The sequence below is a fragment of the Talaromyces rugulosus genome, chromosome V (assembly GCF_013368755.1).
Source record: "Talaromyces rugulosus chromosome V, complete sequence".
In the NCBI taxonomy this organism is placed as follows: domain Eukaryota; kingdom Fungi; phylum Ascomycota; class Eurotiomycetes; order Eurotiales; family Trichocomaceae; genus Talaromyces; species Talaromyces rugulosus.
In genome coordinates, this window is record NC_049565.1 from 2,395,276 (window position 1) to 2,412,023 (window position 16,748).

The 16,748-nt window shown below is 45.6% G+C and overlaps 4 protein-coding genes across 4 annotated transcripts; 2 read left to right on the forward strand and 2 right to left on the reverse strand.

Annotated features, from left to right (window-relative positions):
* Positions 1-279: 279 nt before the first annotated feature.
* Positions 280-1,543, reverse strand: TRUGW13939_09380 (uncharacterized protein; the record flags this gene model as incomplete). The annotated part of the gene is made up of 2 exons (XM_035492502.1): positions 280-1,142; positions 1,198-1,543. 2 exons carry the CDS (start codon positions 1,541-1,543, stop codon positions 280-282), a joined length of 1,209 nt encoding a protein of 402 aa, XP_035348395.1.
* Positions 1,544-2,038: 495 nt separating this feature from the next.
* TRUGW13939_09381 (uncharacterized protein) lies at positions 2,039-3,898 on the forward strand (the record flags this gene model as incomplete). Its single annotated transcript, XM_035492503.1, has 5 exons — positions 2,039-2,307; positions 2,368-2,512; positions 2,583-2,942; positions 3,004-3,782; positions 3,847-3,898. Coding segments are annotated over 5 exons (1,605 nt in total), but the record flags the coding sequence as incomplete, so codon positions are not given.
* A 2,411-nt stretch (positions 3,899-6,309) lies between these two features.
* On the reverse strand, positions 6,310-6,861 carry TRUGW13939_09382 (uncharacterized protein; the record flags this gene model as incomplete). The annotated part of the gene is made up of 2 exons (XM_035492504.1): positions 6,310-6,321; positions 6,427-6,861. The coding sequence occupies 2 exons, from the start codon at positions 6,859-6,861 to the stop codon at positions 6,310-6,312; spliced, it is 447 nt and encodes a 148-aa protein (XP_035348397.1).
* A 3,392-nt stretch (positions 6,862-10,253) lies between these two features.
* TRUGW13939_09383 (uncharacterized protein) lies at positions 10,254-16,436 on the forward strand (the record flags this gene model as incomplete). The annotated part of the gene is made up of 17 exons (XM_035492505.1): positions 10,254-10,391; positions 10,454-10,494; positions 10,716-10,757; positions 10,813-10,879; positions 10,947-10,987; positions 11,047-11,593; positions 11,656-11,782; positions 12,459-12,664; positions 12,726-13,283; positions 13,348-13,674; positions 13,724-13,749; positions 13,808-13,892; positions 13,957-14,123; positions 14,723-15,008; positions 15,093-15,607; positions 15,667-16,279; positions 16,359-16,436. Exons 4-17 carry the CDS (start codon positions 10,820-10,822, stop codon positions 16,434-16,436), a joined length of 3,636 nt encoding a protein of 1,211 aa, XP_035348398.1. The 5' UTR covers positions 10,254-10,391; positions 10,454-10,494; positions 10,716-10,757; positions 10,813-10,819.
* Between the last annotated feature and the right edge of the window lie 312 nt (positions 16,437-16,748).

Here is a 16,748-nt window from a genome sequence, read left to right on the forward strand (position 1 = left end):
TGTGATTACGATCAGAAGTCGGGGCAAGATATCTGTTTTATGCTGGCTTGCCACATGCAGTGTATTGGCATCTGTTTATGAATAGATCAATATGGCTTTCATATCATTACGCGTAAAATTTAGATATGTACGTATTTTTATAGAATGAGACACGCATGTGAACATTTGAATATGGACAGGTGGAAAAAAAAATTTCAAAAATTCAAATTGGTCTATTCTACTCCTACATATAAGCACTCTACACCGACGCCATCTATATTGAACAAACTCAGTCCACTATTAGTCAAATGACTCAACCCGACGACCTTCCTTCCACAAGCCCTCCACAACGGGAATCTCCCGGTACCCTTGGCCGATGACATTGCCGTCGTTGTCGTACCGCGGCAATTCTCCAAGCCAGCCCCAGTGACATTTCTCCTTCAGACCCTGCTCCTTCCATTTGTTGAGGTCTTTCTCTGGGCTATCGTTGAAGGTCGGCAGAAGATCGACTAACGAAGTGTCGTGAGACAAGCAGACTAGCACATTCGGGTCCGAGTCAAAGTACTGCTGCATCTTGGCAGTTGTTATCGTTGCCAACGCAGGGTCTTTGTAAGATGAATGCTTATGGGTCGAAAGACGGTAGAAGGCTGTCTTCTCCTTGTCGACTGTGGATGGATCAATCTCTTCATCGTGCAATTGAGGATGGTGGTCGCTGAAAAAGGCACACGGACAGGGCATGGGGTATTTTCTGGCATGTCCACGCAAGGCTGCCTCTGGAACGGTTTTGGGGAAAGGAATCCATTCGCTCGGCCGGAAGTCTCCAGAGAAGTGACAGATATCTCCACCGAGGAAGAGAAAAGTGTTGGGCGTGGTGCGGGCGAGAGCGCACAGATGGCCTGGCCAGTGGCCGGGAGTGTCAAGTAGATATAGAGAGCCGTCACCATAGAAGTCATGCGCCGGAAATGGTCCAATGTGCAGGTCCTTGCAGTCAATCTCTACGCACTTCCTTCCCTCAAAGTCCTCCGCGTTCAGGTTGGAAGTCGGGTTGTGAGGGTAGCCAGGGAAAACGCCGGTTCCCTTTCCGTAGCAGAGATTCGTCGAGTGAGGAAATAGATTAGGACTGCCCATGTGGTCCCAGTGACTGTGCGACCAGATAATATCGTCTGAGGTATAACAGTTAGCAGCGAAAACGAAAGACAACGAACTGGTGGTACGTACCAATTTCACCCAGCGACATTCCTTTTTCTTGCAGAATCTCAGTAACATCCTTGTCAATCCGGACACCGGGAATAGCATCTTTGATGCGCTGCAGCGTCATCGGCGGAGAGTTCCAGTAGTCTTTTCGTGTCCCCAGATCAAACATCGCCTTCTTTCCAAGTTTCTCGTTTTCAATCAGAAAGGCCATGGTCGTCACGCTCATGATCTCGTGTCCGGGCATGACCGGTTTCAAAAAGGCTTCGGCGTGCAGAGACATAACTGAGGTAGTGTCTACCATGCGCACGCGAACAGTGTTGTTCGACGGTGGCGGAGGATTGAGAGTTCCCATTCCCACTGGGTTAGCCATGGTGTGAAGATGGTCGCAGCAAAAGCGAGATTGAATCTGGATAAGGTAGACAGAGCTTCTGTGTGTTCAATGATTAGTTAACTCAACAGCAATTCGCAAATGTCCTCTTTATAGATGAGGGGTTTCAGACTGCCCGCACCGACTGGCTGGAATGCGGAGAAACAATCGTCGGCAGAATGCATAACCATCTCGGCAAATCGTCTGCAGACCAGCCTAGTAATTTCTATTGGCGAGACGAAAAAAAGACTTCTTGTTGTCGCGAGACTTTTTCCCCCACGACCGGCGATGGTCGGTGATGGTCGGCCTCAGCGCGGTCGAGCCCGTCGGGGCAGGTCCGGCCTCTACGGGGCTGCTCCTTCCCCAGCTTTGCCTTTAGCGCATCCCGGGGCTGCAGATTCCACGTGATGGACGGCGATATATCTACCTCCTTGCCCGTTCTCTCTGATGGTTGCTGCCGTAGCTACCCTTGTTATGCCTTTTCTCAAGGCTCTCTAGGACATGACTCTCGTTGCAAGGGAAGTCGAGGAGGTCGAGATGGGTTCAGATCATGGCAATGCGGCCACCCAGCCACCCGTGGAAAAGATCACCCCGATGGAGATCGAAGACGCTGCAGTTGTGACGGAGGATACCGTCCAGAAATACTCTAATGATGACGACGAGGCCATGAAGGCATTTGCCAGATACCAAGGCCCCCCGTTGGTTTTGGATGAAGCAACCAACAAGCGATTGCTTCGAACGATTGACTGGCATCTCATGCCCGTTCTGTAAGTTAGCTCGAGCTTTGAAGTGGAGAGAGGAAGTGCGAGTACTGAGAGGTTTGATAGATGTCTTGTATTCGGGCTCAATTACCTGGACAAAACCACCCTTTCGTATGCCAGCGTCATGGGAATCAAGGAGGACATCCATCTGGTTAAAGATAATTACCAATGGCTAGGATCAATTTTTTACTTGGGCTTTTTAATTTGGGAGGTTCGTCTTAGGACTTTCTCTAAGAATACTCCGAACCTCGGGCTTTTGCTTACTTGCTTGAATTATCTAGTATCCTACGAATCGCCTTCTCCAGGTTCTGCCACTTGCCAAGTACTCTGCGTTTTGTGTTACTGCATGGGGAGGAGTTCTCGCGCTCTCTGCTACCCTGACCAACTTCTCGGGAGGCATGGCTATCAGGTTTTTCCTGGGGATGTTTGAAGCTGCCAGCATGCCCGGGTTTGCTCTCTTGTCATCACAATGGTATACAGTCAAGGAACACAACTCCCGTACCGGTATTTGGATCAGTTCCAATGGATGGGGACAGATTGTAGGCGGGCTGGTTGCGTATGGCATCTCGAGAAGTGTCAGTGAGCAGGGAGCTGCTCTCGCAGGATGGAAGATCATCTTCATTGCAATTGGCTGTTTTACGGTAAGCCTATTTCAGCATAGATACTATTATAATGTTGACGCTAATTTTGAGTCGTACCTAGACCCTAGTCGGGCTTCTATTCTTTTACGTCATCCCAGACAATCAACTAAATTGCCGATGGCTAAACGAAAGGGACCGCCTATTGGCACTCGAAAGAGTCCGTGAGAACGAGCAGGGCATTGGTAATACGAAATTTAAATGGTACCAATTTCGCGAGGCCCTGCTAGATCCTCTGAACTGGGCTCTGTTCGCGTACGGCGTGCTTTCGGATATTCCCAATGGTGGAATAACCAACTTTTTCAGTCAGTTGATCGAAAACTTTGGGTACAGTGCACAAGAGAGTCTGCTCTATGGCACACCCGGCGGTGCTGTGGTGATTGTTGCCTGTGTATCGAATGGGTTGGCTGGCGACTACTTCCAACAGCGGACGCTTGTGGCGTGCCTGCCCATGCTGTGTGCAAGTATCGGAATGCTTCTGATTATTGCCTTGCCAATTTCGAACGATACTGGCCGTTTGGTTGGGTATTACATGACACAGGCGCTTCCAGCGACAGGTGCCACAGTTTTGTCTCTTATCTCGAGCAATATTGCAGGATACACGAAGAAGACCACAGTCGCAGCTCTCTATCTGATTGGGTATTGCACCGGTAATATCATCGGACCGCAGACATTCCGGCCTTCAGATGCGCCTCGCTACGTCTCCGCCGAGGTCACGATTCTCGTGTGCTTTGGTCTGTGTATTGTCGATCTTTTGTTTATCAACTGGTGGTGTCGACGCGAGAACAGGCGCAAGGCAGTTATTAGGGCTAGACCTGATTATGTGCGTCTGGAAAACCAAGGGTGAGTTATTATCTATTGATTCTGATGTTTTATCGTTGTGTTACTGACTTGTTTCATTATTTAGCTGGCGTGATTTGACGGATCGAGAAAACCCCGAGTTTGTCTATTCTCTGTAAAGTCATACACGGTATACTAGTCACAATTTCAACGCAATATTTGAGACGGTGGTTTTTACTGCCTACAAGAGTAGACCAATATTGCATTAATATGACCTAAATCATAATCGAATAAACCATTAAGGCGCAACACAACAAGTTATATACAAATTGATGCATTTGGCCAATCATATCCCTCTAGCATGTAAATAACAGGACACTAGAAATCCGATGGAATTTCTAGAAGTCGATCAATCATTCCTTCAGCTTTGTCCGAATCGCCCGCCGTACCGATTTGGTTATCGCAAGATTACCGTTTAAAAAAAAGTCGCATGTTTAAGCTCTGCTACCTCATCAGCTTGAAATTGATCTTTGCGGGGGAAAAAACAGGAAGCTATAAAATTCTGCTGGCATACTCCAAAACGCAGAAAGAATGCCTCGCGATCCCTTAATAGGGTTGGTTGGAAAGGTGATTTTTTACAAAAAAATATGAGCACCCCGCACCTCTCTAGCTCCGCGCGCTGACCAGGATTGATATATCTGTTGAAGCCTTCCAGTGGAAAGTCGACAACGCTGAATAGTCTGACGGATGCTTCTTCCAAAGTCGGTGAGTTATTAGACGCGCTGTTTATCTAGCCTGATTGGAGAAAACGGATATTGCTGACTCTTTATCGACTGTGCTGTATAGGAAATTTCCCGTATGCCCCTCCCTCTTCTTCTTCTTCTTTCGCCAAACTCAACTGTCCGCATATTTGATGAAACAAATTCACTAATCGCAATACGATCCCAGATTCACAACCATTGACCCCCAAAGAGCGATCGGATACCTGCAAATAGACTGCGCATGCAAACGATTCAACGTATCAGACAAATGCAAGCCCAACTACGGCGGTTGTACCGACGGACGGAGATCTGTTCCAATTGAGCTGCTTGATGTCGCCGGGCTGGTTCCGGGCGCGCACGAGGGAAAAGGGCTGGGGAATAAATTCTTGGACGATTTGAGACATGCAGACGCTCTGATCCACGTCGTGGATGTGAGTGGTACGACGGATGCTGAAGGTAGGGGATGCTACTACGATTGAGCATAGGTGCGCACATGTGCTGAATGGGGGAAAAATATTAGGGAAAGAGACTAGGGGATATGATCCATCGCAGGATATTGTCTGGCTCAGGTCGGAAATTGTTCGATGGGTACAAGGGAATTTGATGGAGAAATGGTACTTTTTCTTCCTTGTCTGAGAAAAACTTTTTTCAATTGCTAATTTGACAAGGGGCTCGATCAAACGAAGACACGTCGCTCTAAGTACGATACAAAAGCCTCCGCTTCTTTGTCTTTAGCTGTCGCTAATACCTTTTACAGAGGCGTCACCCGTGGAGACGTTGCAGAATCAATTCTCTGGTTATGGAAGTACACAGCAGACGGTCGCTCGATGTCTAGACCGTCTCAACATGAAAGAACCACTTGAAGAATGGTCCAACGAAACTATAGAGAAGGTTGTGAACACCTTTATCGATGAAAAATTCCCAACGGTTTTCGCACTGAACAAAATCGACCACCCAGACGCAGACAAGGTGAGATGAGAAAAAATACCTTCACAGTAATTCAGGCAACGGCTGACTTATTGCGACTCAGAACATTAGTAAAATCGCTCGAATGCAAGATCCGCAGACCATTATTCTCTGCTCGGCAATCTCAGAGGTTTTCCTGAGGAGACTGGCGAAACAGGGGTATGTCAAGTACATTGAGGGAAGCGAGTTTGTAGACACCCGAGAAGATTTATTAGAGATGGGCGAGCCGGATGGAGGAGGTCTGAAGGAAATGGACGAGAAGCTCAAAACGTATGTCTCTTCACGTTCTGTCTATGTCTGAAGCTTTACTAACTCTCTTTAGACGCGTCGAAAACTTGAAGGATATGGTGCTTTATAGATTTGGGTCTACGGGAGTCGTGCAATGTTTGTCACGAGCTGCAGAGGTTCTAGGGCTGGTACCGATTTTCCCAGTGCGCAACATCCACACATATGCATCAGGGGCCGGCTCTACCGCTGTATTTCGAGATTGTGTTCTTGTCAAGAAGTGAGTTCAACTAAGAACCCTGTCGAATATAGCTATCATTGACACATCTTAGAAACAGCACTGTCGGTGATGTAGCACGGAAGGTCATGGGTGACGTCCCTATCGCCTACGTCGAAGGATCCGGAGGCACGCGGGTCTCTGAAGATGAAATTGTTGCAGTTGGAAAATACGATGTAAGTGAAGTTGAAGTATCTGTCCACGAGTTTGATTGCTGACTGGGGATTTAGGTATTGTCATTCAGAGTTGGCCGGTAGCCACAATTTATTATATACCGAGAGATGACGATAGAAGTATTCTTCATGATTCACAAAGAGAGATATTCGACACGAACCAGCCTCCGACTGCACTAGAGGCGACGTTAAACACCCTTCTATAGTCCACGAGAATCAGTCACTCTCCGACGATTTTGTAACAAGGTAGAATTAAATTGCCAGTGACAAAAAAAAAAAAAAAAGAAAAAGCAAAGATAGCTTACCCCGCCCTTCTCATCATTCATACCAATAATTGGTTCCGGAGCGTGCGGGTGCTCGTTTTTCGCCCTTTTGGTGCTCTGACGCAAGTCTCTCTCAGTCGTTGCTCCGCTCTTAGTTGCATCCGCAATTCCCTCATTTTCAGAACGCTCTTCCTCGCCTTTCTGCGCGGCCGCAGTCTCCGGATCGGTGATGTCGTTTCGTCTAACCCTATTGACCGCGTGGTCCTGTGTAGAGGTGCCCTTCCAGTCCTGAAACGGATGGCCCTTGACACCGGAACTTGTACTGCCTGCTGCTGCACTGTCTCCTCCCTTGAACCTGGCGCGAACGCTATTCGGTGTTGGAAAGGAAAACGGCTGCGATATCGCTTGGAGGGGGAAGACGTATGGCCGAGGCAGATGGGGAATTAGCGGGTATAGGATTGCGGTGGTTCTAGGCATTGCTGTTCGGTGGGGGAATCCAAATTAGTTAAAAGATGAGAAAAGTGTTAACAATATCTTTTGATGCCATTGAGATAATCTAGACATGGTTCAGCTGGGAGATTACAGTCGTTGATATGCCATTCGGGTCATGACGTCGTGATGCGGCCATCCCGGATGCGTTTGTTTTGTTGACAACCCTAATCACATGATCCCCTCGCGACATACTATACTCGTATTCCGAAGAATAACAATGCAATTGTACTCGTCAGTATTGGGCAGCAATCAAGATCACCTGATGCATGGGCCCCGTTTGCAAATTGATAAATTGACCGTTCCCTCCTGAAAATTTTCTCTTCCTTTCACATCACCATGAGGTAGGATAACCGGGGCCTTTAGACTGTCCCGGTTTATCCTGAGACTACTGGTCGGAGTTTCTTATACATCAATTAGTATTCCCCAAAACCACGTCACCAAAGCATCGCAAAACATCACCAACAACATTTCGAAAGGAGGCCGGGTTCCGTGATCGAACTTCATGGCTGGCTCGTCGGGCGGTTGTCAAGCTCTGAAAAATTGACTGTGCAATGGTCTTTCTAGGAAGCCAGTGCAAATCCGAAATATTCCTCGAGCGAGGAATCCTGGTTATACGTCAGATCTATGATAGTGCTAGATGACCCTTTTATGGTCCTGAGCCGAAGGAAGTGAGCATCATCCTCAGGGACCATTCCCTTTTTATTGACATCTACTAACTCCGCTCTTATTTTACCAGTGGCGATCATTTGTCTCTTTGCGTCTACGAGGGTCCCCACTGAGAAGATCATGCTACAATGACTTGTCCGTCTCCAGCTTTACATGGTCCATATTGCGGATGGTTTAACGAGCTTGAAATTGCCATTATCGAAACTACGACGACACTTTCAGACACCACATTCAACAGATGACCTTTGGAGGCTAACCAGAGCCTCTTAAATCACGTATATTTATCTGATATACCTCTTTTATCGCCTCCTAGTGTTACAGAACAATTACTGTCTCACAATCGTCCACTAAACGCTACGAAACCGCATAACGCCTCTCCGAATGTTCCTAGATGTGGGCGCCCTGCTGCGCAGAAAACAAACACCTTTTGTGGCAGTCGTCTTCGTGGTGCAGGAGCTAGTTTTATGAGAGACCTGAAGAGTACATGTGCTATCTGAAGACGCATATGAAGTAGCGCAGAGTCGTATCTTCTCTGGGATTTGGCTTATGTGACAATCCAGCAATATCGCAACCCAGTCACAAGATGTGACTCCCGTTCTAATTGGGTACCGGGTTCATACTTGAAGTATCTCCTTCAACGTATGATGATAGCAGAGGCACGAGTGAGTGAGCTGCCGCAGCTGAAGAACGTCTGGGCTCGAGCAGGGAAGTCTCTTGAGGGAGTATGATATCGACAATATCGACAACAACGACGATCCGTTCCAAGCCAAGCTTTGGTCACAGGTATACCCACGAGCTCAACATGCGGCTTTCTGTTCACATCAATGTCCTCATCCATTGTCTTTATGACAAGATGATCGGAAATGCAATGGCATGTGCCGAGATACCAGATCATACCAGACTTTCTCTCTGTTGGTCAACGGCTTCTTGTTTCAATTCAGCCGGAATTGTGTCACAGATTGGCAAACCTTTACAACTACATTGACGAACTTTTTGATAAGAGGTACCTCAATTCGAAATCCGTCGATTCTTTCTCCTTCCCCCCATATTTTCTGTCTTCTGTCTTGCCAATATCCTAGCCTTGGCCTGGCTCGCAACTCGCCTTTGTGCCAAGGGTGTTACCACCTAACTTAGGACATAAGAGACTGCGCTCTGGATGTGGATAAAAATATACGTTCCAAAAGCAATAACACGAGACCACACGGTCTGTCGATTCGCTTCCGGCAAGCAAGAGAACAGGAATTGCAGTTGGTTTGATAATCGGTTTGTCATCTTTCACTTTGCTTCTTCTTTAATATTACGACCATTGCTTGACTAAAAAATTATATGCAGGAAACAGGACTGCGGGAATATCCAGCATCATCGACGACCAGCGCTTACAGATAACAACGATAATGGGTACCTGGAGTTGTCTTCGTGGTATGACGAAAATGAATATTCAAACAAGGCAAGTTTAACCTTGTATATCGACATTGGTCCCTCTGTTGTTCAACCCCAGGCCAGAATTTTTTCCCAAAGGCAAACCATATTTCTGAAAGCACCGCCCTGTTATACGTTATAGTATTTTTCCTCATCTATTCCGTGTTGAGAGTAAGCTCGCTGACCATATCATAATCCCCAGATAGCACATAGCGGAGAACGCCGAGGTACAAATGTCCTCCGCAAAGACTGTCTCTCGTCTCGCCCAGATTTACATCTTGCCGACTCTACAAGGCCGTGCAGACCTAGAAGCTACCACATAGTAAGGGTACTCTTGAGTACCTTTCATGATTCCGTTCACGACAGGTTCGAAGAGCTACAATGGAATTATCATTGTTTATAAAATCTTTCTCAATCACGGTGGAGCACAGCTTTTAAAACTTTGTCTCCACACTGTTTAAAAATCCATTGCTAGCTTGCCCCGCAGTTCTGCAGCGTCTCTGCGGTGTTCAAACATCCAGGTACTAGATTATAGCACAGATTTGTAGCTGTAGGATGTCAATAGTGTTCAAAAAAAAATAATTCACGGCTGGATTTCTCTAAGGGTCAATGTGAAAGTCTCCATAGTAGTTTAAAAATAGATATGTACAGCAATTCTTGTTTATACTGGAGAGCATGGATATTCAATAGTATGGGGTGGGTCTTCAATGTTAAACACCATGCATCAATGATGTGTAAACAATTAGTACAGTATACGAATAGATTTTTGGACATTATTAATATTTTTAAACACTACTGTCGAATCATCTGACGGCTGATTTTTCAACGCGGCATTAACTAGCCAATTTAGATACATCACACCACTTGTGCGGCTAGTCATTCCAGAAAGAGCAGCCTGCATAACATAACCTCTCAAGTGTCGCACGGAGCCCATTTATTCAGAACGGGTCTACTCCCCTTTTAGCATCATGGTGGGCAGCTGTAAGGATGCCGATTGCAGATAATTAAAAAATTCTTCAGTTGAGATAAGCATATTCTAAATCATTTATTTAACAAGGCAACACGTTGTGAGATAGATAAGCCGATGCCCGTAGCTGCATCATATGATATTCGGACAGATAATCCCTGCCGTGCATGAACTGAATAATGTGATAGATCACATAACTCTTATTTAACTTTGCGACAGCTTTCTATCCTTCTTTGCTCCCTCAACCCGGTCCCCATCAAAGCTTCTGCCAGCGTAGAATGCTGTGATCACTAAGAATATATCTTATTTTTGTCGGATTTAAGATCCACCCACTGACCCTACAATGGTAACACGGGATATAGGAGTGCAGACTGATCCGCCTCCGTCTCCGCCAGGAGGACCAAGTAACCAGGCTGCGAATCCGGTTCCACCGGGGATCCCTGAGCAGCCTGTGGATATGAATGTAAAATACCAGATTTTTACTTATTCACGTTGTTTTCTTAGATTTAATTTATAAATGTATAGGATGACTTTGTTGGGGGTGATTCAGATTATGAAGAAGACTAGTGAGTCCTGTTGCAATTCGGTTTAGACGATTCAATTCTGTTATATTGATCTACCTTTGTTCTTTTGCACAGTGCTAGCGATACCACATCCATAAAAAGTGAGATCTACTCACACCGATTTGAAAACGGGAGACGCTACCATGCTTATCGAGAAGGGGAATACTGGCATGTTAAGTCGAAAAAAAAAGACACTACACAAGTCCAGGCCTAACATTTAGTAGGGGACCCAACGACGAAAAGCAAAATGAACAACTTGACATTGCGTATGTGTTAAAACAGTTGTACCTCGTTGAAGACTAGCTAATCGAGGTGCAATAGCCATCATATGTTCTCATTATTGTTAGAGAACAAACTATTACTGGCTCCAATCGACCCGCATATTCAAGTGAGGCAAATTCCTATAACAGACATAAACTACTGAACACATTCTAATGAAATAATGAATGCTATAGAAAGTACTTGACGTTGGGACTGGAACGGGCATATGGGCTATGTATGTTGCCTCTATTCCACCCTCTCTTTCATATTGCGGCCGAGTCTAATACTTGATAGTGATTTTGCCGATGAATACCCCTCTGCCGAAGTCATCGGGACCGACCTCTCCCCAATTCAGCCATCTTTTGTTCCTCCGAATTTACGTTTTGAGATTGACGATGCTTGTAGTGATTGGACCTACCCGGAAAACTTCTTTGATCTGATCCACGTGCGGTCACTCTATGGAGCTGTTGCGGATTGGCCAGCCTTTTACAGAACTGTTCTCAAACATCTCAAGCCGGGTGGCTGGTTCGACCAGCTAGAGATGTCCATTCAATTTAAATCACACAATGGGTCGATAACAGACGACCACGTGCTTAATGTGTGGTCGAAAACCTTCATCGAAGCCGGCGAACGATTCGGCAAGACATTCCGTATCGCAGACCTTTCCAAGGGATATCTCCAAGATGCGGGATTTACTAATATAGTGGAGACGAGATATGAGCTTCCTATCGGCGGCTGGAGTTCTGACAAACATTTCAGAGTAATGGGCAGATGGAATCTTTTGCACTGTGAGGAAGGAATTGAAGGATGGGCAATGGCCCTCTTAACTAGAGTGATGGGTGTAAGACAAAATTGCAATAAAGCTCGTTTGATTTTGCATTTTTGAATACTAAATTCGAACAGTGGTCCTACGAGGAAGTCCAAGTTTTCCTAGCACAGATGAGGAAAGGGCTTCGAGACCCAGATACCCACGCGTATTATGATGTGTTCGTCTATGGTCTTCTATATTTCTCTCTCTTACTAATAAGTTGTAACTATTCTAGTGTCTGCGTCTACGGCCAAAAAGCTGCACCTGAGGAGGCACCAGGCTAATATCACCAATCCGGCATCGTTTGGCACAACGATTTCTTTTGCGTTTAGGCACACGAACGGAATAAGATTAGCCCCTTCGTCCCTGCAAATCTGTTCGATTAAATTTTTCTTTCTTTTTTTTTTCTCTTTTCCGTCCCTTGTCAGATCGAAAAAGTTATTAGTTTTATGCCGTAATGGTGCGGAGGGTTAATATAGAATAGTACTGCGTTATCTACATGTAGAGACATTATCAAATTGATCAATTGATAGTATTAAATGTTGTCTAACTTTACAAGGGTGTCCATTCAAATAATAAATATGTGTACATTGACCAATTGGAAATTGCCACGTGCTAATGAGGGGTTGTAGACCTCCAATATAGAAGATACTAGAAAAGACTCAAGAACCGACAAATTTTTAGTTCGTGGCAGCTGGTTTCGGGTTTTCGTGCTTTTCTTGCTTCGGAGAATAAACTCGGTTACTGAAAAACTTGATTCAGTATGTCTAGAGTGATAAGTAAAGTCAGCTTAAATAATAACCGAATGACAGCAGGGGTCAAACATATCGATATAGCAATATGATCAATTCGGCTGGCGATTTTATCAGAAATGTGCTTCCAGCACCACTAACCCTAGTTTTCACCGCTGTTTTTGCCGTTGCCATAATCAACTATGTAGGAAGCATCGTTTATCGCCTTTATTTTCACCCATTAGCGAATATTCCAGGACCTCTTTTCGCCAAAATCACTTATCTGTATTCTTTCTACTACAACTGCTTGTGCGGTGGTAGATTCTACATGAAAATAGAAGAGCTACACAAAATACACGGTAAGAGAGAGATAGTTCAGTGGTTTCTTTTCTCATATCACACGTGTCAGAGAAAGTGGATTCTTTATCTTACAGATTCCGCTCCTTTCTGTAGGGCCTATTATCCGCATTACTCCTGATGAAATCCACCTTTCGGATCCGGAGAATTATGAAAAAATATACTACATCGGTTCCAAATATTGGAAAAGCCCTGCTTTTTACCATGCCTTTGGAACTGACAAGTCGACTTTTACCACTGCGAGAAATGAAGTACACCGTGTAAAACGAGCCGCACTCAACCCATTCTTCTCTCAGAAAAGGGTTTTAGAGTTGGAAGAGGTGGTACAGTCGAATGTGACCAAGTTGGAATCGCGAATCCGGTCTGCTCTGAGCAAGGAGGGACACATTGACCTACATCATGGCTTCCGAGCGATCTCAGTCGACGTTATTACGGATTATGCCTTCAATAAACCCTATGAATTCCTGGACGAGGCAGACTTTGGTGTCGAGTTCTTTAATATGATTCGCGACTTTGGCCCTGGGTTCTGGTTTTTCCAGCAATTTCCAGCGTTGCAACCCATTGCGTTTGGCCTCCCATTCTGGCTCGTCAAGATCATTGGTGGTCCGTTGAAAAGGATGACGATGTTACAAAATGTATGAATATTGTTGTTTCAATTTGATGTGTATCTATGTGGGTTTTTAATAACGTATCTTTTAGAGCAGCCGTGAGCATATTCTTAGTGTCAAGAGGGAGATTGACTCTGGCGAATACAGCCCAAAATCACGACAAACAATATTCCATCGTTTACTCAGCCCCAATGCTGCCGCTGGCTATATTGTGCCCACAGTGGACGAGCTCAAAGATGAAGCATATATCATTGTTGCCGCGGCTGCCGATACTACCGGCAATGCACTGACCATAGCTGCTTATAATGTGGTTCTGAACCAGGAAATCTATCGAACATTAACCACAGAGTTGGAAGAAGCATTTCCAGACTCTGCTGCTGATCCAGACTTTGTCACTCTTCAAAAACTGCCATATCTTGTAAGTGTCTTATCATATTCTGCGGCTTCTTGGACTAATGCTAGGACAGACGGCTGTTATTAAGGAGGCACTCCGGTTTGTTTCCCCAAAGCCTAAATACAACTTGATTGCTTCTCTCTGACAATAAATCTAGATTATCTTGTGGGGTAATTGGACGTCTTCCAAGAGTTGTCCCTGAACCTGGAGCCGAATTTCACGGGTACCATGTCCCTGCCGGGGTATGTCTCGATAATCTGTAGAGTTGATGCGCAATTTTGATACTGAAAAAAAGCGTTTTTACAGGCAATTGTCAGTATGAGTTCCTGGACAATGCATCATAATGAAGACTTGTTCCCTGAGCCCAAGACATTCAATCCTTCACGATGGATAGAATCTTCTGCTGCAGAGAGGAAACTGGACCGCTATATCGTCTCTTTCGGCAAGGGATCAAGACAGTGTGTTGGTATGCCGTAAGTGACGACTTTTATACAAAAATACAAATACCTGGCCCCTGCTATCTCTTTCCTCTTTTAACTTAGTCACTACGAAATTGTCGCTAATTGCTGTGGCTGTCTCATTTTAGACTGGCATATTGCGAATTATACGTTACTCTAGGTAGGATTTTCCGCCATTTTACCAACCTGACAACAGACCGCAAATCTCGCGAGGAACTGCTATACGATGATTACTTTTCGTCTTACCATCCGGAGACGAATAATAAATTTGAGTTTAGACAGGCTGTCTGAGTTTTTATTGCAATGGTAATCGAAACTGGATTGCTAATATCCCGTCAATAATTGAGAACGAATTATCTCTTTTTAATGAATGACCTTTTTTTAAAAAATATTCAGAATAGATAAAAAGTAAAATGTACATGCACATCAAAAAATCTAGTATGTAAGCATATGGCCCGTGCGTAGACTAGTACCCATATGGAAAGACACACTAAACCGGATCGACGCTGATATCCATTTTGTCATGACTATCACCACTCCTCACCAACTTCTATTTATGGATCTACGGGCCATAATCAAGTACTATAATACTTCTGAAACGCGCAGTAAAAAAGCAAAAATTTTAGCTACGAGATGCTCACTCGGTCCTTTCTCTCGATTGAAGAGCTGCCAGCATGGGCTAGCTTGAGTGGCATTCAATTGCACGGCGTCAAATTCGCCAAATTTGAAAATGGAACCGGTATTGCTGCAACAGAAGATCAGGAAAATTCCGGGTCGCAGGCCCGGATCCTAATGACAGTACCTCCCGATATGGTCTTGTCTTTGGAAACTGTACATGGCTATACCAAGTCGGACCGGTACCTCAGGGAGGTCTTGGAGGCGCTTGACGATTTCGGACGAGTATGAGATTCATTCACCTGGGCTGATATAATAATTCATTAGCTTTGGCTATGCTAGTTGAAACAAAATTCTGACATTGCATAGACCGCTAGAGGCGCCATCCTTGTGTTCCTGCTCTGCCATATCACATATCTGAGTAATACCAAGGAAAAAGTCGGGGTAGTTAACCCATGGTCAGAGTATATCCAATTCCTTCCGAGAGAAATCCCTCTCCCCACGCTATGGACGGAAGACGAAGCGGCATTGCTATATGGAACGTCGCTCAGAGATGCCGTGGAGCACAAACATTCGTCACTTGAGTTGGAATTCGAACGGCTACGCACCGCGACCGAATCTATTCCCTGGTGTAACCGGGAATGGTGGGGTGTCGAAACTGGAAAACTGGACTTCGAGGATTGGAAAGCAGTCGATGCAATGTACCGCTCGCGAGCGCTGGATTTGCCGGGTACAGGCCACGCGATGGTGCCTTGTGTAGACATGGCCAATCATGCCTCTGGGGAAGACACTGTTGCGTTGTACGAAACTGACACAGCTGGCAATGCCGTCCTACAGCTACGGTGGAACAAGAAGCTTTGTCAAGGCGACGAAGTCACCATTACGTATGTCGGTCTTTGGTGAGAGTGTTGTTTGTTTGGTGTCTAACGAATAAACGCAATAGCTATGGTGACGAGAAGGGCGCATCAGAAATGATATTCTCATATGGTTTCCTCGAGCAGTCGGCCAATAATGCACGCCAGATATTTCTGTCACTTGATATTCCCGACGAGGATCCCTTGAAACATGCTAAAAGGAGTATATGTGCGGAAAATACCGCGCCGGGTTTACGCCTATGGGTTGAAGACGATGGGAAGGTAAAGTGGGAAAGCGATTTTGTGTACTGGTCTTGCGTAAACGAAGAAGATGGTCTCGCCTTTGACTTGATCCAAACAACCCAAGATGGACCGCCGGGGATACGAGCGTTGTGGAAGGGGGAAGAGATCGGACATATCGTACCGGGGATATCCAAGGAACTGAAACCGCTGCGCAACGTGCTGTCGACGGATGCCCGCTGGGAGATCTTTCAGCTACGGGCTGTTGTACTGGTGCAGCAACGTTTACAGTCTCAATTGAGTATGCTGACAGGTGAAATGGAAGCAGCGTTTGAAGAAGTCGATCACGATACCGACGGGACACAAACCGGCGTGCGCAGCCACGTGTATGCAACAATCCGACGGTTGAGGATATTGGAAATTGGGCTTTTGAGAAACGGACTGGAAGATTTTGCCAAAACGGTAAGCCTTTTTTTTTCTATCCCCGGCTTTAAACACATTTTTTTTTTCGGTTTTTGTTTTCTAACCAGACCCGGTTTAGATTGAGGATTTGATGGCGTCAGAAACAGTTGCGCAGTATCTCATGCAGCAAAGCGATGAGCCTGAAGACTTTTCTTGACTATTGAATGCCTTAACCTGTCAGCGATAACGATGATACGAATCTACGATAGATGATTGGTCCCTTTGTGTAATGTTCGCCTTCTCCATAGGCCAGGTGGCACGTGTATCGTGACGGCCAAAATTTCAGTCTTCCTAAAGATGTAGTCGAGATTCTGGATAGAATAGAAACAGCCCGAGAAAAACTCGCCGTGTATTGTTTAGAGCTAATTAGCTGGCACCCGAGTATAGCTCGATCGGGAAATGGGCCGTTCCTCCGCAAATACTAATAGCCCAACCTGGAACAACCCCAGATCAATGACGCCGGGCTAAA